Raw genomic sequence first — 22,460 nt, 5'->3', positions numbered from 1 at the left:
AAATCAAACTTATCGTAAAATTAAAAAAACCATTTCATTGACCTGAAATCGAAGATAATATTCTCAATTAAGTAAGTAAGTATGAAAATGTCAAGAAAAACAATTAACGAATAATAAGAAAACCCTTGGTGCTCACAGACACACCTAGTAAATTGACAAAGTTTCCATTAATACCGTCGGTGAATTGAGTATGACACTAAATTGCCACTTGTTAACAATATAGTAAAATTTGACTGAGTACATCATATTTGTCCCTGTATCTGATTTCCGATTAATCACAGTTGCTGATAAACTTGTACAAAATCTTATCTTAATTTACGGTGCAACTAGAGCTATTTTATCAAACAGATATGCTATATTTATGTCTAATTTATTGGAATAACCTAAATAACCCTTAGGACCAATCATCTAACTACATCAGCCTATCATTCTCAAACAAGCAGATCACTAGAGCAGAGTCATGCTGCCTTTTTTAGCTTTATAAGAACTTATTCTGAAACCAATGATGACTATGAGATTCAAGATAAATACTATTAGGATCACAAAACGTTACGTGATCCATCGTTATATACATAGCCGAGGTAGGAGAAATAATGGGAAAAAATCAGTTTTTATTTTTTTTACGCCTATAACAACTGTAATACAGTAAGAGCTTAAAAAAAAAAAAAAAAACAATGGGCCGTGAGACCCATGGAAAAAGCGAAGCTTCGATAAGGTTTTTTGTAAAGAAACTATTTTTTCAATTATATAATTTTTGTCAATTTACCCTTATTTTATGTAAAAAATACAAAATTTATTACTGCTTATTCATTATTTTATATTTACAAAAATTTACCGTGCGTACTTTTGCCGTCTTGTTTTATACACTTTCAGATTTTTGCGCTGTTTTGGAACGTCACGTTTACATATATTTCCGAACAGAAATTTCAACAAGGCTACCCAACTGAATAATGAGTGACAGAATTACGTTTGCCATCTCATAAGAGCCTATGTTGAACACGATTTTTTATCGTGTCAGTTCTCAATATGTGATATTATAACACACGCTAGAAAAAATATGGATAGACTAGCAAAAAAATGCATAAGTATTTTGTGCTTTAAAAACAATTGGAGTCAATGAGGATAATCAAAGTGTTTTTCAAGTAAATATTTTTCCAAATGATCAAAGTCTTATCCACCCACTACATAATAAATTATTTAATTTTTTTAATCGATGGCTGTTGTCTGTAAATTTCAAAAAGTTCTCAAAGTTGATATTTTAAGTATGATTTATAGTTGATTTTGAAATATTTTGTATTAAATAAAGACTATGACATACATGTAGATCTCTTGAACAACAAAATAAGTAATTCGAACTATGGGCCTGTAGAAGTAAGTAACAAACCTTCCTCAACTTCAACTCACAGTAGTATTAAAAATACACTAACATACTATAAAACTACAGGAGCGAGCAGCCCAAACGTGGTGCTTTTTAAGAGTTTTTACGAGTCTGGTACTGTAAATTTAAAAAAGTTCTTAAGTTCTACGGAAAATTCTTCTATAAACTGTACCTATATAGGTATATATATTTACTACATATATGTATATACAAACTAGGATGTCTAGGTAGGACTGAGCGTTTTTTCCGTAACAGCACGCCACTACCTAACACAATGCATTTGCCTCGCACGGACCAATATATGGCAGCTAGAGTGCTTACGTAGAAAATGTTCGATCAGGGTTTTTTGATATTTTTTCGGATCATATGGTATTTTAAAAATTTGTACTTTACCTGTTTTTATTTTTAGTTCCTATCTAATTATACTTTAAAATTTTCGCGCTGTTTGGTGATGCTGAGAGAAAGAAAGAGAGAGAGCGCGTTCGTGTCTGCTACTGTACAGTAATATATATACTACTTTTGCTGTTGCCAGAGCATACGATGTTGGGGAGACAAACAGGAATGGAGAGGAGAAAAAAAAGTGTGACGCTTTTCGCTATTTTCGTTAAGTGAGGGCTCTACATAAGAATTTCGCTTCAAAAAATATGTTTTCGAGAGAATTAGGTGCTGTAACTAATTTTTTTTCGAACCTAATCGTTTTTAAAATATTAAAACTTTACTCTAAAAGTGCGAAACACACATTTAATATATACCAATCACTCCCACCACTGAATATATAGAGGTACGCAAACTGGGCTCATTTATTATTTAAACCTTTACTTTATTACAATTGTTGTTGGCATAAGAAATAAGAATCAATTAGTACTTATAACGTCAGTATTAATTTTTCTAACTCGACGATACATATCGAGGTGGATCACATGATGTTTTAAGATCGCAATGAAGATAGTTAAGCCTAAAAGCGTAAACCTGACAATTCTTATAAAAATCGCACTTTACTGACTCAGTCAATCCTCATAGAAGCAAACAATTAGTTTTGGTCATGACGTAATGAATGAAAACTCAGATTGGACTGGCAGTCACAATATTAGTATGACTTATAAGGGCGTTTTTCATGTTCCAGTTTTTCAGTACGATTTTAGTTAGATAAGATTAAGATAGTTGTGAATTTCGTACATAAATTTATACTTACAAGATCAAGAAATTGTTTAAATGCAGTTTCTTAACAGGCAATTCTTACCGTAGAACCTTATGCAGCACTATTTTGAAAGGAGTTAGCAATAGTAATATCAATTACGTATGCCTAACGTTGTAGTTTCAAAGTCATACAAATCTCAGCTCAGTTATCTACAAAAGGTTTTATTTATATCCATGAGTTTTCGAACTTGAGAGCTGTAAGAGTATCTACTTGTATTTACTACATCAAATGATATTTGAACATTCAAGACATCCCATCAATTTGAAATATCAATTAATACCATGATATGTCGTTTTAGTTTTTCAGACTTACTGCTAAAATCTAAGAAGGCTTAGTGTTAGCCATTTCAATAATTGCAACCTCAAAAATGTAAAAATCTCCTTGAATCTTTAATATTACTTATTTGACGATGTGATTCTTGTCACAGCATATGATCCATCTGTTCTGTCATATGATATGTATGTTAACTTTATAAATGCGTACTGTAATAAAGATCGCATGTTTGTTTTAAGTAAGTTTTTTTTACCACACTGGATTTCCGCTTAGAATGTAAATCTTGTAATAAAATTTTAGGCTTTTACGTTATTGCAGTTGTTATAGGCATACAAAAAATAAAAACTAATTTGTCCCAATATGGCTGGTATTAATTTTCCTGCCTCGGCTATGTATATTACGATGGATCACGTAACGTTTTGGATCCCAATAGCATTTATCTTGAATCTTATTACTTCTAATAGGTGACAGATGGCATTGTTTACTAATAAAGTGTGTGTTACTGCTGTGTAACCATCTGATGAAACTTATTTTTGATAAAGAAATGTGTTCAGAGTACTGGAAGACATTTTAAGATGCTGTGAGAGTCGTGTTTATACATAGATATTTTGATTAAAATTAATTGTATACTTTTTCAATAGATTTCTTATATGTGACGTCATATATTCATGGCCATTCATTTTTGGCCATTTTTGAAAATTCAATAACTCGGGTTCTAATTAATATTTAGAGCTCAAATTTAGACACAAGGTAAGTATCATAGCCCTTAACATACACACCTCAGCAAGATCGATTGAAAATTTGTCGCGAACCACTAAGAAAACTGAAAAATGATCCTTTCGTAAAATGTCCATAAAAAATTTTTAGCGTGACGTAGCTTCATTTCAAAAAGTGCTCTTGTTCGTCAAGAGTTCTGAACTGAGCCGCTTAGGTGAGCTGCCCCCACCCCACTACTAAGCCAAGTGCGCCGAAAGCGAAGGACCGCTTTTTTACCATTAATGTTTTACATGCTTGCTCGTGGTTAAATAAAACGACATTTGGAGATCTTATAGATGAACTCTTCACAAACAAGAGTGTTTTTGAAAAATGATGCTACATTGCGCCTACTAGGTGTCGGCTATCGATAGTACCAGATAAGTACAGTTAGGACATGAAGAATGTGCAGCTCTGCTTTCGAAAGTTGAAACACGTTTGAGTCCAAGTATACAAATTCATGTATTTATAGTCTGCTGATTATGGGGCTGACTATGTAAATACGTTTTTTTTTTTATATTATAGTGTGTTCACCTCTCGTGAGGTATTCACACTGATGTATATATACGTGAATGTGCAAAAAAAAGGAGTAAGTAGGGTATAGGTGTAATGTAATTCGTGGATGTTAGTGTTTAAATGTGTACGTGTACGTTCCAACGTGTTTATCGGGGAGCGTCCTAGAAATTTATGCTCTGATGTATATAAGACCACTGATATTTCACTTGAATTTGTATGACCACAGGTCGTAGAAATGTTTCTCCAGCATTATAATAGAGTATTAAGTAAACATTCAAAACTTTGAAAAAAATTTTTAAATGATTATGTGCTCAGGGAATGAGTTTTTTTTTATTTCATGCAGCCATTAAATCACAAGTCTTACTTTTCAGAGAATTATTTTCCTGGCATGAATTAACTCTAAAATATAAAAATAACAATATTTATCTTGAGCTGTACTACCATGGACTTGTTCGAAATGTAGGTAATATTAGGTATATCAAAATAGACAATATTTTTGAGATTTGCTAACGGATGCTTCCAAGACTTTTGTGCTAAAAGAACTAAAATAAAAGTTGCTTGAGAGATTTACATTTTAAGTTACTAATGAGATACGCTATCCACTGCTTAAACTTCCAAGATGGATAACCAATTTTCATTATAAAAATGGGGTCTACAAGTCCATATATACTCTGTTTTATGTTGGATACATAAAGTAGTTCTACTTTTATACATGAAATAAAAAAATGTTAGTTTTGATAAGGAGCAGTAAAAATTTTAGGTGATGCTTTAATTACGGATGGATGAAAATTATTAGTTATACCTCATTAGTAAGGGCGTATATTTAAGGCTCCTGTGAGGTTGTCATCAACATACCCATTTCAAGATCTTAGTTAAAAAGTGAGTATTGAGGTTCAATTGGTCTTCATTAAAACTTACATTACTTTTCGAATATTTTGTAATAGCATCTCTGTCGAAATACCACGAAACGAGTCTAGCCAGAGCACAACCTGCTTCAACACTTCAGAGTTTCGTGGCCGTTTAACCATCCGGCCTGGTGCCGTCAGAGCATTTTTTACTATAAATGCAAGCCAGGGAAGACAGCCCTGAGAAGTACGGGCAGCCACAACGGCCTCCTTCTCAGTGGTCATCTCAACAACATACCCACAGAGAAAGTATTCTCCAGACCTACTTTCCTGACTAACGATAAGTGGTTGGTTATCCGGGAAACGACCTAAAGACGAGATATTCTTTGTTCAGCAGCGTACCTCCCTCCAGCACGGTTTCCGAACACAGAGACTTCGGCAGTACCTGCAGCCAGCTCTCTATCATCAAAAATAATAATAAGAAATAGCTGGAAGTTTCACCACTGGCCCTTTTCAGGGCCATTATAAGTATTGACGTTCCCTTCTTAAACATCAATCTCATCGGTTCTTTTAAAGGCCACGTAAGGTTAAACTACCTTGCCAATAAATACATTCTTACTTCCATTTCCGGAAACGATTCGTTGACTAGAAGACTATATAAAGCAGGTCACTATTAAACTAAGTTCAACCATTCACTGGCAGAAGTCACGAGCGGAGTTGTTCGTCGCAAAGCTGGGAACTCCGGTGACCAACGACCCCGATTACCCTTTCGACTCTTAACATTCGACTAGAAATCACTGATGCTCTCCAAGGTCTGCGCTGAAAGAAAAAATAAATTTGAGCAAACGGGACAGTCTCCAACGGGAAAGCGTCACGAGCCAATCTCCCCACTTTAAATCACTAAAACAACTGAGTCTGCAAAAAAAACAAAGCGCTTTAGACACCAAGGTCTTCGGCGTAATACCAAGAGACGTTAGAAAAGAGCTCTACAACTAGCCCCAACGCTTCAGAAGTTGTAGTTTTTCTTCCGATTAGTCTGGTGCTACAATAACAGGCCAGAGAAGATTATCCTGAGGTATAGAGGCAATCACGTTTGCTGAAAATTTCAGTCAAGAAAGAGTTTACTTAAGAAGCTCACCGGTCCTTTTAGAGCCATCGGACGTCGAACTACTTTGCCAACGAATATATTAGAACTTAACAAAGATGAAAGAAAAGCAGTCTTTAGTGCTCACAAAAGTGTTAACTATGTCAAAAGTTGCAAGAGGACGAATTGGAAGAAAAACTTCAAATGCATCTAATGAATACAGTTTCAGGCGTCAAGAAATCGATGCAGAATATTTATCAAGATTGTAACAGCAGCTTAAAAATCGACAAATAAAGAATCTATTGCGTGAGAGATCAGCTTTCAGCTTTTTATTGTACCCTCACAGTACTCTCTTAAATCTTCCAGATTTGTAAATAGGTAGAATATGTATTTGTTTTTTTGTGGTAATAAAAAATGTAGAGATTAAGCTCTAGGACTTTGTTGCTCTGGTTATAAAGTTGTGAGATAGGAGACAAATTTTTTTTTCTATTATATATTTTTTGTGAGTTTAAGATCTTTACAGCTTTAAAAATATCTCTTTTCGTAAATTATACGGGAAAAACTGTAAATCATCAGTCCTTTAGGGCCAATGATTATTTTGCGGCATAAGGATCGCATGGTACTTTTCAAAATAATTAAATTTTTTTCACTTCTCACAGCTTATTATTCGACTAAATAAATTGTACGAATGATAAAAAATAAATTTTTTAATGAGAAGATTTTTGTTGAAGTGTTAGGAATATATGTAAAGTTTTTAACTGAAAATGTTTTACATTACATGTCAACACACTACCGTGTTCAATTTAGTGAATCTCGGGTTCTAGTCGGGGTGTAAACCGGAGGAATTAGGAAAAAAGATTCTTAAAGTTATCCACAGAATAGAACATAGCTTATTTTGTTTCGTTTGTAGACAAAGAACAATCTTCAGAAATTAATCCTATATTGGAGGTGCGGAGCATTATCAAATTAACGATGTTAAGTACAAACATCGCTGTAAATCGAATTTTTGTGATTTGCTTCAGACGTATTACAAATAAAACAATCAGACTTTTATTAACTTGTAAGTATGAATAATTTAAAGAGCTAGAGACCTGTTCAATTTAAATGATATATTTACACAATGGTTATAATGAACAATAGATACCTATAATTTTGAGCGTTGATTTTATAAATAAACAAAAGGTGTCATTAAAACAAAATTTTTCGATTTCTTAAGCGATTTTAATTTTGAAAAATATATTCATAGGTCGCCATTTTGACGGTCTGATGATAAAAAAATCACTGTGCCTATAGAATTATCGAAAAATATAGGTCTTGATAAAAAAAATTAGCTCTTGATTGATCATTTTTGTTGACCCTAACTTTTACAAAACCATTCAATATTTAATGCTATTTTTTTCATAAACAATTGATATTTTTCCTTGCGTACAAACGAACAAAATCAGCTATGTTTCAACCTGTGCGTAATTTAGTACAAAAATACCATTCTTTCGTCTAATTCCTCTGGCCTAAAATAACAATGTTTCAGGGCCCAAAAAAAAATATAATCAATACATGTTTTTTAGGTGCACAAGTATTACTTAAATATTTACACGAAAAAAATTTTTTTCATTGAAAAGAAATTTAATTTGTAACAAGAGATAAATAAATTATCAGTAGCTCAATAGATTTGATTACATGATGACTTAAGGGTCAGTGCCTAAGCACACAATCAGACTCAGTCTATATCGTTAACAGAGCTAGATTTGATTATAGTCTAACATCTAAAATAGCAAACGCTTCTCGTTTAAGATGTTCGTTGAATATGACAGATAAGCCAAAAAATGTTATCCACTATCATAAAGTAGGTAAAGAAACATGTCTAATAGTATAGAATTAGCTAAACACAGCTCGTCTAACAGCACCAGATGAGCCAGAATTGCTGTGGCTTATCTACTAATTTTTTATTTGCTTAAGAATACTAGCTTAGAATGTAAGTTATTGATTTAGTGAGTGATTTTCAATTTTGTGATTTCGATTACACTATAAAAATAATCATGAATTATGTTATATATAAAAATGCATTTGTCTTCTTGTATTTTTAGCTTATGCAAAATGTAGGTATTATCAGCAACTCGAGTAATGGAATGTTCACTTTTCTCCCTCTGGGATTGAAAGTTTTAGCAAAACTATGTAATCTAGTAGATGAGGAGATGAAAGTAATTGGTGGTCAAAAAATCCTCTTACCGTCTCTCACGCCATCATATTTGTGGCACAAAACTTCAAGACTCAAAACAGCTGAAAATGGATTGTTCTCTTTAAATGACCGACAAGGCAAACATTACATTTTGAGCCCAGTAAGTAAAACACTTCTCCAAAGAATTTTTAATATTGTATCTAGTTACCTCTAATGTTTATGAAATATATTATCATTTTCTCCATTATTAGTCATGTAGTGAAATCAAAAAACTCTTTAGATAATTTCTACGTTGTTTTTGAAGTATAAGGTATTATGTTCGACTAAACCTATATTTTGAGCACACAACTTAGCTCAAACGATATACCAACATATAATTTTACGCTTCCGCGTAAATAAAATAATCATCTTAAGGGTTGTTAACTATAACTGGTTAAGATTATCGAAATTTCTCTACTGTAGATATTTATTTTTTATAATCTATTTAAAAAGGCATATTTCAATATCCCTTTGGCCAAATTTTCAGCTCTTTACGAGGTAGTGGGGTGCTACTATTGTAAAAACAGTTTTTTTTTTGTTTCGTAACTTCTTCTGCCTTACTGTAAGTTCTAAAAAATGTATGGTTTTATGTTAAAGAAAAATAAAATGTATTAGTTTCCAATTATTTTTAAGGTTGTAAGGGTCATATTTCGCTACAATTCAAACAAAGATTTTTTATGTATTTTTTCTGTTTTATGAAACAATGGTACTATTTTTTTACATTGTTGAACCAAAGCATGTTGAAAATTAAAAAAAAAACTGGTGTCCTTCATTATTTTTCAAGATTTCTGAACATAACTTAAAAAGTTTGTAGTTGCATAGGTGCTAAATTGTTACAAAATTCTTCTAGATAATTAATTTCTAGACAAGCAAATTTATTCATATCCATTTCAAACACTAGTCAACGATAAATGTATTGTTTTGATGTATGACCTTGTGTCAATTTTTGAAAGAATTATAATTTTGTCACTATAGAACTTCTGAAGTTTCTGGGCACCAAACTAAATCAAGTGATTTTCGCAAGCCTCTTTTAAAGCCAACTTTACACCACTCTTAGAGTTTTTCGCACTAAAGATGTATGTGGTCTAGCGTTTTCGTGATGACAAACAAACAACACCTTGCCAATTGATCAATTTTGGCCATTTTTTTTTCATCGCTTGCTGTAATCGCATCATTAGTTGTTTAACAGTAAAGAGTTGAATTAATTGTTTGACCAGATTCAAGTAGCGCATGATGAACAATTCTTTTCCAGTCCCATCAAATACTCAGCATTACCTTACCATGGCGTTAATACAGGCTTTGCAAACATCTGTGAAGCTTTTCCGAGCTTCGACTACGATCTTTTTTACACAAGAGTATTGTAAACAACTAGTACTTTAAACTGGTAGTTAGAGAGAGAAAAAAAGGGAGGGCTAAAGGAGAAGTTCTTATAGGCGTTAAAAAGCATGTTACAAAATATTAGGTGGATGAATGGAATTTTGAACTGGCCACAAGAGGATTGAAAAGAAAAAAAGTTTGCATAATTGGGTTATGCAATAACACAAAAATAGAACTCATTGTTAAAAACTAGGGGATGTAGTAGATGGCTGTATTAGTGAAAGAGAGTTAGTCTTGATTATCGGAGATTTTAACGCGAGAATAGGGAAGTGACAGGGTAATAGCGAAGAGGAAAGGCAGTGGAGCAGAAATTCCGCAGACAAAACAGTAAATATAGAGGGGGGAAAACTACTAGACTTCTGCGAAGAAACAAGCTTAAACATTAAAAACGAAGCAATAAAAAAAAATTGCAAAGAAATGGATACATTCATAGGAGACAATAGCAGCTCAGTCCTCGATCTAGAACTAGAGCTAAAGAGTAATCAAGGGAGTATAGTAATAAATTAAAAATAACTTTGTGAACTTAATTGGATCACCTTCCAGTAGAAATAAGTATAACAGTTGCAAATAAGGTTAGAAAAGTTGAGACTGAGATAAGGGATAAATCAGACAGTTGGATGACTTTAAAAGGATATAAAAGCTAGAATATTGAGTATTGTAATGAAATAGAGAATAAAGAACTAGAAGCAGACTTAGTGAGCGTGAACTTACAAGAAAGATGTGCCATCAATACAGACAAATTTGGGAGGTGGGAAAAAAACTCAAAATGATCAAAAAAGCAAGAAAAGTATGGTCAGTCGAACAAGACAAAAAGGTCAAAATACAAAAAGTACAAGTATGAGAAACAGTAAAAAATAGGGCAAAATAGAGAGAAGAAGCTTAGAGAAACCTGGAGGAGATAATATGAAGAAGAACGAGACAAAAAATGGAGGAAAGTAGAAAATAGCAAAGAGATGGCAGAATTGTAAAGGGTAATAGGCCGATTTCGGCTAAAAAAAAGAAGGGAACAGGCATAAAAAGAGAATTGGCTAGGGCACTTTAAAATTTTTTTAGAGGCACACGGTATACAAAATTCAGAACAATTGAACATGAGAACAAAAGATAGAACTGAAAGGCCGTTGGAAGATGAAAAAGTAGACAAGTTGGGGGGGACGCTTAATGCAAAAATTACAGGAGAAGGAGTGCTGAGTGCACTCAAAAGAATGAAAAATAATAAAGCTGCAGGAGAAGATGGGATACTGGTAGAGTTTTTCGAGGGGTTATCTTCATCTTGGATTAGGGAACTAGTGGTAGTCTAAGATGAAGTATTTCATCAGCAGAGCTACTCAAGGAGAAGGAAGTGGCATGAATATTTTAAAAAAGTGTAACGGTAGTGAATTTTGCTTGATTCTCCCCTTTTTACCCCATACCCCGTGACAGTTTTTAAACAAATTTCATTACATCTACTTATAATGTGGTTTTTAACTTATTTTTAGTAGAAAAAAACAAATGTTTTCTTTAATGAACTGATTTTTTAGTTAAACATTTTTTTCGAAAACTTAGAAGTTAGTATTCATTATTAGAGCAGATTTTCTTTGTATTAATAAACATTTCTTAACTTATCGTTAGATTGTTACTTTTAAAATAAATAAATAATTGTTTATATAAATTTTTACATTTTTTTTTAATTTTCAAAAACTAGAAAAAAAAATTTTTGTACTGCATAAATAAAATAATTTGTATGGCGTGTACTTCTTTCACAAGTTTTCTTTTGTGATTAAAGTGATTTTCTTACTTCAGAACATTCATCACATAGTAAGTAGGGAAAAAGTTCAGTTCCAAGTTCAAAAACGCTGGAGGAGCGCAAATATATACAGCACCGCTGGAAATTACGGTGTTTGTTGAACGTGCCGTTCTGCTCCCAATTGTTTCCATGATTTCTTGAGGTTTTGTGCATAAGCACACGATCAGTAAGAGCTAATTTAGGAGTGAGAATAAAAACTCCAAAGTCAGGTGTTAGTTTGAGCAACGTTTCGTTGGTCTTAACGCCAACCTCATCAGGCTCAGTCTATATCGTTAAGACGATCGTTACAGTCTTCGTAGACAGTCTGTAACGATCGTCTTAACGATATAGACTGAGCCTGATGAGGTTGGCGTTAAGACCAACGAAACGTTGCTCAAACTAACACCTGACTTTGGAGTTTTTATTCTCACTCCTAAATTAGCTCTTACTGATCGTGTGCTTATGCACAAAACCTCAAGAAATCACCGCTGGAAATTATTTTTCTCAAATACTTTTGATGCTTGAATAATATTTGTCAAAAAAATCTATGTGTGATTAGGGTCCTGAAGTGACATTTACTGGCATGTATTACTATGCGATTAAAAAAAGTGGTACTACTGGATGGTTTATCTAAATTTTTGGGATACAATTATATTTAAAATATTGAATATGAAGTAGGAATAGGGGTGTGAGTGTGACGTTAAAAATGTAATCAGCGTAAGTGGTACGGAGTTGTTTTCAAATGATTGGAAGATTCGATAAAACTGCGTAGTCTTATACTGGCTAGCCTGCATATTGTTTATATTGTATTTCACCATAATAGATTGTTTATAACTGTTCAGTTATAAAATATTAAAATTTTTATTGAAACTACACCTAACTAACGTAGGTATACTCATTCCATCGATAATTGCGCCACCTTTGTACACAAAATCGTATTATAGAAGTTATATTCATATTTATAATTGTATTATCTGCGACATAGATTTATAGAAGTGTAACTTCTTACTTGGGTACCCAAGCACCTACTGTCCACTGGTTTATTTTCATCTCTATAAAACAATTGCAGTAACGTAATTTTTTGGTTTTTGTCAAATTCTTTTAAATTTTTTGGTCCCCTTTTATTCTAAGTCACTTTTTAACGTCTCTGCAAACTTACTTGGTCCCTCATTATCGAATAGACCTTTGATCCCCATTTCATCTTCAAGCTCTTCAAAGGTCGCCTCCACTGATTCAAACCATTCGAGGCTTTATTCATTGCATATCTTATTTTCTCTTAGGCAAATTGTCGGCCATCTTATATCTCCCACTTTCGCTATTAGCAGCATATATTTTTCCGCCCTTCTCATTTTTTCTACTGCCAAGCTTCTTCTGTAAGCTTTGATTTACCATGTATACTCGGATATATTTAAATTAATGCCTAGAGTCATTTTAACAAGTTTTCCTTGCACTTACTCTAGCTCTTTCCATTTTTTCTACCCCATATAGGCACCCGGCTTTTACTATAGTATCTAGTAGATATATACTCCTACTGTTAAGCGGATTCTCTGTGAGAAGGGATCGGCGTGGAGCTTATCAGATATTGAAACACACAACACAATGGCAATATGAAAAGATATAAATGTATTCAAAAATATCAGAGAAAAGTCAGAAACATATCCACAAGAAAGTTTATATTAAATTAAATTAAATTAAATAAAATTAACTGTACTGCAATTAATAAAACAAAGGTAATTAAATGAAAACACTCGCGTTTGAAGATGATACAAAAATAATTTGAAAATAGTCTATGGTTTGAGAAAAGTTTGAACAGTACTGTAACTGAAAGTTACGTAACTTATATAGGGTGAAATAAAGTCTTGAAAGTCAAGCACTAGCACAACATACATATAATTCTCAACGTCCTGAAAGAAGGGGCTTACTCTGCGTTGTCTGATGTAAAAAAACACGGTGCCTGGAAATCAAGACAATTTGCGAATGCTTTTGGGTGAGACTGTCCTTGTGAGATGCCTATTGAGAACTCTGCCGCACACGAGTACTTCTATTAGCGCGCACTCGTGAACACCAACAGAAAAACTACGGGTGGTGAAATCACTCCGCATTAATTTGAGATGTCAAAACACAAACCACTGCAGTAAGCAGCATGTTATTGTAATAATAACGAGTGTACTGTATGTTTGAGAAAACTTCGTATCAATAAGACGCACCAGAGAAAATCCAATCGTTCTTCTACTACAAGCGATAGATGCGAGTAGCTCTCTATGATCAAAACTAAACAAATCAACGGCTCGCTCAACATTCAGCGGGCACCAACCAAGCAGCGGCTTCCTAAGCGCCGCGCGACTCGGCAGTCGGCAGTGGCGCTGACCGACAAGCACACACACACACGGGCGCGCACACAAACAAGCCAACACAGCTGAGATGGGACGGTCGTTCTCTAGCTTGATCCACGTAAGTTCTCAAACACCTACTAAGCCTCTCAATGTTAGCTCTTATCCATATTCGCCTTATAGTGTTAATTACTTTTCTGGCTTCTTTTGCCGTTTTAGTTAAATGGTGGCTAAACATTTTTTTTTTGTAAACTAAAATTCTAAATAATTGTATTTATTCACTACTACTATTCTTTCTTCCTTTAAGTGTCATTTTTCCCCTTCTAAAAGTCCACCTCTGTTCCAGAAAACGACGATTTTTCTTCTTTATATCAACCCCTCATTTATTTTTATCGTTGTAACCTGTTAAGTTGTTATGCATGCTTAAGTGTCTTTCCTTCGCGTCCGAAACTACTGCTACATCATCTTTAGTGCAGAATGAACCTATAGAAGTATAACTGTAAATGAACCCGGAATTGAAAAATATTGGAAAGATAGAGAGATAAAAGGAGAGACACAAGGACGATGGGCAAGGTTGAGACGTGGGAATGTAAGAAGGACAGAAAATAAGGGATTCTGGAACGAAAGTTGCAGGGCATGTGAGAAGAAATCAGGAAAAAATGAGCTTATACATATATGCTAATAAGAGCTAAAGGAAAGAATTAGTGACGGGTAGGTTAAGGAAGTAGAAGAATAAGAGTTTTCAGGCACGAATCAGGAGACAAGAAAAAATTTTCTTTAATTACTGACAGGAGATCCGATCATCAGCCTATGTAAATTTATCAAAGAACTAGAAAAATTAAATGTATTGAGAGCTGAGAGGCCAGTGAAATAGAGATTTAAAGAGAAAAACTACTCAAAATGTAACTATGGATAGCGTTACCCAGTAAAATACTGCGGACCATGACAATTTTAGATCAACGGGTATTACAAAGGATTAAGCAGGTGCATGTAAAGATATAAAACAGAGAAACAGCAAAAGACGACCTGAGCTAGGAATGATTACTAAAAGTGAGAGATGTAGATAGATATAGAGGAAAACAACTCTACATCCAGCAGTTTAGTTTTTTACTTTCGTTGTAATCAACCAAGTTTTTTACACAAACGCCAAACGAAGGTGTCTGACTCTAATTAATTACCAATGTCAATGCTATGTAATAACAATAATAATAATAATAATAATAATAATAATAATAATAATAATAATAATAATAATAATAATAATAATAATAATAATAATAATAATAATAATAATAATAATGATAACAATAATGGTTATTCCAATATTACAGGAGATGTACTATTGCAATTATTAAACTTTTTAAAAACTTAAAAGGTAGGTTTATTGATTACAGGACTTCCCAAGGATTTGTTAACTTAATTAAACATGCATTGTGACGGTGAGATACCGTCCAGCCATCATCGGTAGGCTAAGACAGATAGGGAAAGAGGGAAAAGAGGAAAAACGGAGACGGCAGATTAGCTTGTACTTTTAAAGCGTGTAAAGCGAGATTTTTGGTGTTCACGCGAGAAGTGAAGTTGTTTGTTTTGTATGCGAGAAGCGTCTTTTGGGAGTTTATTCCTTTTGTGGTGGTTTGCGACTGTGCGTCCTCTTGTCATTCTGGAGCTCGAAGTGACTCCCTGGAGTAGCCATTTGGTGCGAGTTGGCTCCTGGTCCTGCTGGGATAGCAGGTGATACCGGACACGAGGTCATCAAGGCCAACACCGACGACCTCAGCCTTCAAACGCTGTTAGTAGGGACGCCTACTGGCCTCAGCGTAACCGTTTCACGATGCCAGTGTGACCTCGCTGCAAGAGGCATTGTCAAGAGTTGACACTCGCGACAACTGTGAGTACTAGTCACAAGATGACCGTTTATTGTAAAGGGCAGTGGCCCTCGATTAGCCCACGTGAGTCTGCCCATGACGCGATTTTGCGCCGCGAGCTCATCAAGCATTCGCGCTCGACGTGCGTACACACACACGAATTCAGACACATTTTGTATATTTTAGTATATTTCTTGAATATATTCCTTTTATTTACAAAATACCATTCCCGAGTGTTAATTTTTAAGTGTGTCCCGCGTTCCTCTACGAGAAGCGATGACACCTGTAGCTGCGATACTGGGCCCCAGTGGTGTTTCAACGGACGAGATCCACGTATACATATTACAGGGAGTGTCGCTGAGGGTACCCGGGCAACACAGGCCTCGCCGAGGTTGAGAATTCCGCCTCGTAATTCCGCATCGGTTGTACTCATTAACATTGGCACCTGACACAATAACCTACGGCTAGTATCGCGCGACGTCGTCTATAAGGTAGACGACATTTACTATTACTGTATATACAGTCACAGTAAAGTAGGAGCTGTAGCAGTAGCTATAGCAAAACAAAATAGATCGCGTGTATAACGCGTATAGCATACGCGAGAGACACTGGCAGACTCGAGTAGGTCGCGCGTGTAAACAAAGCAGCGGCTTTGTTTACGTTCACAATTTTGAGTTGTTGCTGCTTTCCAGCACTCTAAATTTTCGTATACACGTGCGAGCGAAATAGAAAATAATATTTCGAGACGAAATATTATTTTCAACAGCCAACAAGCTTAGCCTGTGAAATCGGATTTTCACAGGCAGCGAACGCGGATCTACAGCCCGAGTAGTATATACAGTGTGTATACACCGGTATATATATATACACGGCTGTTGACTTACCATATAAACTGCCGTATTACCATAACCTAAACCAAATACACGGCTGTGCTACTGTTGGCTGTGCGTCGATTGTTGGACAGTAGATTGGCTGCTGTGTCTTGATTGTTGGGTTACCTAGATTTAATTTGGCATAAGTTCTGAGGCTCACAATTTTTGCCTGGTTTTAAGGAGGTATTTATCTATATGTTTCATTCGCCAAAATTGCTGTTTTTATCATCTTCTGGACATGTTAAGAGCACCAAGCATTTTCGGGGCTAACTGTGTGAAAACTTTGTGTATATTTATTATCTGCCGATATATATCTAATATGCTTACTAAAGACATTAGTCATTACCGGTACTTATGGTCGATAGTCTAGAGTGGATCAAGTACACTATAGTGCGCAAAATTTTAATACCATAAACACAGATTAGCTTGTCGACATGGTTCTCTATTATAATAGCGCTTATATCTCTTATATTAATATTGATCTATCTGTTATTGTTTACGTCCTGTCTCTGTACATTAAATTCTAAGTTTACTTATAAGATAGCTCTGTTTTTATTTTACTGATATTTTATTGTCATCTGTATTTTCTTTATTGTGAAATTTTAAACATTGCGTTTTTTTCTTTTTTTTTCTATACTTATTGATTCAGGCCTTGCTAAAATACGTATAAAATACGTATTCTACCTTTGTTAACAGCTTGGCGTTAGTGTCTTTAGCAGAACCGAGTATTAAAATTAAATGAGTGAAAATAAGCCATTGCGTGCAAAGTATTCTAGAGCTGTTTTCCACGCTGGTAATCGCTGTTCGTCTTGTCAGCAAAATTTTTACAAGCGTTGTCTTTTGGATTATTTGGTAAACAAACTGACGGATAACTGCTGTGTTAGGACATTTCATGATAGCTTGCGTCGTGCAAAAGACGTTCCCCCGCATGTCAGTTCGCAATCTCAGTCGCAGTCACGAGCGTAAACAATTGATTCTGTGAGAGGCATTGAAGTTGATCAAGTCATGATTGGTGCTTCCGCTTTTGGTGGTGATGCAGGACCTGACGGTACAGACTTGAAAAACGATAATCATGCGCGCTCAAATTTGGATATTGGAGAAGGGGGTCCAACGCCTCCAACAGATGAGCCTGCTATCGGGGTAAATGGATTGCCTATTGGATGGGAGAACTTTACCATTTCACTGCAGTTTGCAGCATTATTTAGGGAATTATCCAAGTCAAATACAGTTTTTAAGCAACGTATAAATCACCTTGAACATAAAGTATCGACAAATGCAGCCGAGATTTGTGAGTTAAAAGCAGAAAATGAACGCCTGAGAACTGAACTTGATCACACTAGGGATGTTCAGAATAGTATAGCTCCTTCATGTTAATTTAATATTACCGGTGTGTCCGCTCACCAACATATAAATCATCGTGATTTTATAAAAAAATGTTAATTATATTATAGCTGCAAAGGCTCTTCGCGGATGTTTTGAGTATTGATCCAATTTGACTTATAAATGTTGCGGGGGAAGACTCGAGAAAACTCGCAAACCCAGGGTGCAATTAGTCGTACTAATTCCATAATCGTTACTTTGAAGTCAGCCATGTCTCTTAATTATATCTAAAAAGCAAAAAAGAGCTTTGAGAAATTTCAATTTTTCGCTATTTATTCCAATTTTACTGGGAATAATTAATACAATTATATAAGTTGCTTCCTCGGTCAACCCATGCGCTTTTGTTAAAAACTAAGAAGAAAGCCAATAATTAAGGATACAAGTTTGTTTAGGGCCGAGGAGGGGAAATTCATGTGCAGTGAGATGGAAAGGCTATGCGTCAGCGTATTTTTTCAGAGTGCAATTTTAAGTCGTTACAATGACTAGAGGCTGCGGTGCACCCAGCGAATATTAACTTTAAAGATACTGGGCTCCTTCGCGTTGCGCATTTAAAAGTTAGTTCGCTGTGTGAACATATAGAAGATGTTCGGTACCTTATCCAATACTTTGATGTATATGTAATGGCATTAACTGAGACCTGGTTGAAGCCAACGCAGTGTTCTTCCCTATTTAATATACCAAACTATAAGTTAGTATGAAATGACAAAGGTTTAAAATCAGCGAGAGGTGGGAGCGAGTTTGTTCAGAGTGGAGGTGTTGCCTTCTATTTGCGTGATAGTAAATCACATCGAGTCATAGCATCTCCCCAGATCACTAGGCTGAGTGAGACTGAGTATCTATTGTTGGATGTCAGGGTTGGAGAGAGCGCGAGTGCTGATTGCATCGGTGTATCATCGACCAAAGGGGGACGTGCTTACGGAGTTTTTTGATGTATTTCAAAAAACATCAGCTCGTTTTTCAAAAGTAATAGTTGCTGGAGATTTAAATTCTGACTTACTAAGTACTGAATATTACTTGTCCCACTTACGTCAGCTTATATTAGAAAACTCCTTGTACCTTGAGCCTTTCGGTGCGACGCATCACCGTGAAAGTACTTATACTTGGCTTGATGTTATTTTAACTAACTCTGAAGAATGGGTTGTGTCGTCGCGGTTGCCTGTTGCACCATGTATAAATGGCCATGATTATCTGTTGATTGACTTGAGGATTGCAGGGGCACCTCGTATGCCAAATTGTTTTCGCCGTGATTCTCACCACTTCTCTGTTGAGACTTTTTGATCTGACATTAGGGCTTTTTTCCAGAGCTACTTAATACTCAGAAGGGTACTGATGTTAATTTGTTTTTGATAAATTCGAAAAAGTTGTTCTTCATAACTCAGGTATTTATGCACCGATGAGGGACCACCGGGAGAATGGGCGTAGGCCTGCACTGTGGCTTACTAAATCGTTGAGAGAACGTTGTCAACTACGTGATTGGATGTTTGCTTTAGCTAGGAGAACTGGTGATTCGGATCGACTAATGCAGTATAGACAGATGCGTACTGTTCTTAAAAGGGATATACGGGAGGCTCGTAAGAGCTTTTAACTCAACGATAGTCCGTCACAGCTATGACCCCTAGTCCTAGCAGTACAGTGCATTACGGTCTGTGCCACCTCAACACATGTAACTGGCAAAAACGAGAATCTTGATTGAACAATTGGATAACCAGAAATAATCTCATGTAGTTGAACGTCATTACACACAGGATGAACACACGTGATAGCCGAGAAATGATCTGCCAAGGAGTCTGCCGATATGATGTGTAATTATGAACCACGCATCTCTCCAATCAAACCATATTTACGCATGAGATCCCAGCAATGAGACTGATCTTGTTCACACTGAAGAAAGCTTCACAAAAAACTCTTACAAGCCTCTCGTATATCCTTTTTAAAAACAGTACACATCTGTCCATACTGAATTAGTCGATCCGAATCACCAGTTTTCCTAGCTAAGGCAAACATCCGGTCACGTACTTGAGAACGTTGTCTCAACGATTTAGTAAATCACAGTGCAGGCCTACACCCATTCTCCCGGTGGTCCCTCATCGGTGCATGAATATGCTCTTTAAAATTAACGTATCTAGTTAAAACTTTTTTAGTTTCAAGTAATATTTTATACGTAAAAAATTTTACTATGACAAAAAAATTAAAATTAAGAACAAGAATTGTTTTTTAGTTAAGTTTAAGTAATACTCAGCAATAAAAATAACGTTATTAGTTGTCAAAGAAACGTTCATGTTAAAAAAACGATTGACAAAAGGTCACATATTTGAGAGGCCGTATATTACTGTTTGTTAGTAAAATATTATTGTTTATATTGTAGATGGTCAAAACATGACATTAATGTCCGCAAAATACGTATGTACTTTGGAGATCAAAAATATTATTCCTCAGCTGTTTTCACTGTTTATTTATGAATGATAAACATATTTTTATGTTCGTTCTGTATGTTTTAGTATCGCAAGAATTAAAAACTATTTTATAAATCTTTTTAGTAAATTTAAAGATGAAAACCAACCAACTGGACTGATTAAATTATTTCAAAAAAATTCACTTACTTGAGGAAATGTCTCACAGATAGAAAATCCTGAAAAAAAATTAACTTAAGACATTTTTAACGTTAAAAATTCTATTGGACTTTGATAAAATCTTAAGCGCTGCACGTTTAATGAGCAATATAGTACATATACAATCTATTCTAGTGCGTGCTTGACTGTCGTCTTTCCTGTAGCCTCTCTCTCTGCTATCATGTAAACTTTAATTTTTATACTCGCATTGCATGTGGTAGGGCATGAATTATTTCCACATTTTTTTTCTCAAGTTCTTCTGTATTTTTAGTTTCGGCGTGTTCAACTTCTTTTCGTTTTTAACTTCAGTTGTAAATATACACAGCAAATGAAGACTGCGCGAGTAAGATGAACTGCAGATAAAATCCTGGATTATTCATTGAATGAAGAAGCACCATAATACGGAAGCCCGTAAATGTGTTACTTGACTGCTATCGCGCTAGCACAAGCAGGACTTTCTTTCACTGCTGGGAGTATGGTGGTTTGGTTAGCAGTCAACAGCAATACCTAATCACACTGCTGCGTATTCGTTGAGTGGCGATTTTTTTTGTAGTGCTGCGGATCCAATGAGCCAATTTTAACTCAACTACAAATAAGTGTAACTAATTTTTTTTATTTAAATTCAAATACTTGCAATACAGAACGAAGAGAAACAGTTGTTGACGAAACTTTCGGCAGAACCGTGGACAGAATGCAGGCATACAGGCATCTTTATCTCACAACATACAAAAGTTCGCACGGAAGGTTAAACGTCACAACTGATTTTTCTTACAGCTTGCTAATATTTAATGTACTTACTTGTATCTGTCAGTATTCTTTATCTTAAAGTGTACAGATCAAGTCCTGCACAAGTCACGCGCAAGTACCTCGTAAGTGCCGCACAAGTCCCGCTCAAGAACCGGTCAAGTCTCGTACAAGTTCTGCACAAGTCCCGCAAAAGTATCGATCAAGTTTTGCTCGAGTCCCGCTCAAGTGCCCCACAAGTCCTGCATAAGTCCACGCAAGCACCGCACAAGTCCCACTCAATTCCCGTGCAAGTACCGCATAACTATCTTCCCAGCTTAACGTGGTTGAAGCTAGTGATGAAAAAATATCTAGCATGCTTGGACTGAATCATTGTGATTGTGATGTCCCTTATACGCGTTTTATCTACTGACTTCGTACTGTTATTTTTCCGCGTATGTGTGGACACGCTTTCAACAAATATACGTGTAGCAATTATTCATTTAATGTCATTTTTATTTTATTATCCATTTACACATTAATTTACTAATTTTATTAAAGTGACTAATAGGTTAGCCTATCCCAAGTAATTAATCAAGATTTGCATAGTTGTCCTGTGTGATATCGCTATAAAATTGTTGAATACCATTAAATATTGTACTCAACTTTAATTGACATGCTGTGATATGTTAAATTGTACTTCTTATATCACGTTAAAAAGCCGTACATAGATGTAAATTTAGTATTATTGTACTTAATTCAGCTACACCAAGTTTATTATTATCGGCATTGCCTTTTTTTATATTTGTTGCTATTGTTATTGTTTTAATTATTACTGTTAATATTACAAACAGAAATTGCACATTAAATTTTGTACCTGCGTATGGATAAAGACTTTCTATCTATCTAGAAATCTATCTCTCAAGTTCTGCGCAAGTACCGTGCAAATACTGATCAAGTCGCGCTCAAGTCCCGCTCACGTCCTGTACAAGTACCGCTTAAATTCTGCGCCAGTACCATTCAAGTCCCACTCAATTGACGTCCAAGTTCTGTGCAAGTACCGCGTAGGTCCTAGCCAATGTATTACTGTTAGTTATTGACATTTTTTTTCATGCAGATGGCGCTGTTTTAAAATACTGCATGAAGTTAACAAACGACTTGTTGGCTTGAACTAACAGTACTGTAGTAATTCGTTATCAAACAATTTCTAATTTAATGTATCTTTCTATTAAAACATTGTGCTTCTAGGATTTTGCTCCCAAAAAAGATCATGTAAGCAG

General features: G+C 35.1%; 1 protein-coding gene across 2 annotated transcripts in view; it reads left to right on the top strand.

Annotated features, from left to right (window-relative positions):
- The window catches only part of ProRS-m (prolyl-tRNA synthetase 2-like protein, mitochondrial), a 310,699-nt gene that overhangs the window by 125,722 nt on the left and 162,517 nt on the right, over positions 1-22,460 (top strand). For both annotated transcript variants that reach the window (XM_014352308.2, XM_014352307.2), the window contains exon 2: positions 8,132-8,383. In XM_014352308.2, coding sequence (XP_014207794.2) covers positions 8,132-8,383 — 252 coding nt within the window. The remainder of the gene's footprint in view (positions 1-8,131; positions 8,384-22,460) is intronic.

Source organism: Copidosoma floridanum, unplaced genomic scaffold (assembly GCF_036245765.1).
Source record: "Copidosoma floridanum isolate Cflo_tuat_1 unplaced genomic scaffold, Cflo_Japanese_pri ptg000004l, whole genome shotgun sequence".
Lineage (NCBI taxonomy): Eukaryota > Metazoa > Arthropoda > Insecta > Hymenoptera > Encyrtidae > Copidosoma > Copidosoma floridanum.
This window is presented reverse-complemented; position numbering and strand designations above follow the sequence as displayed.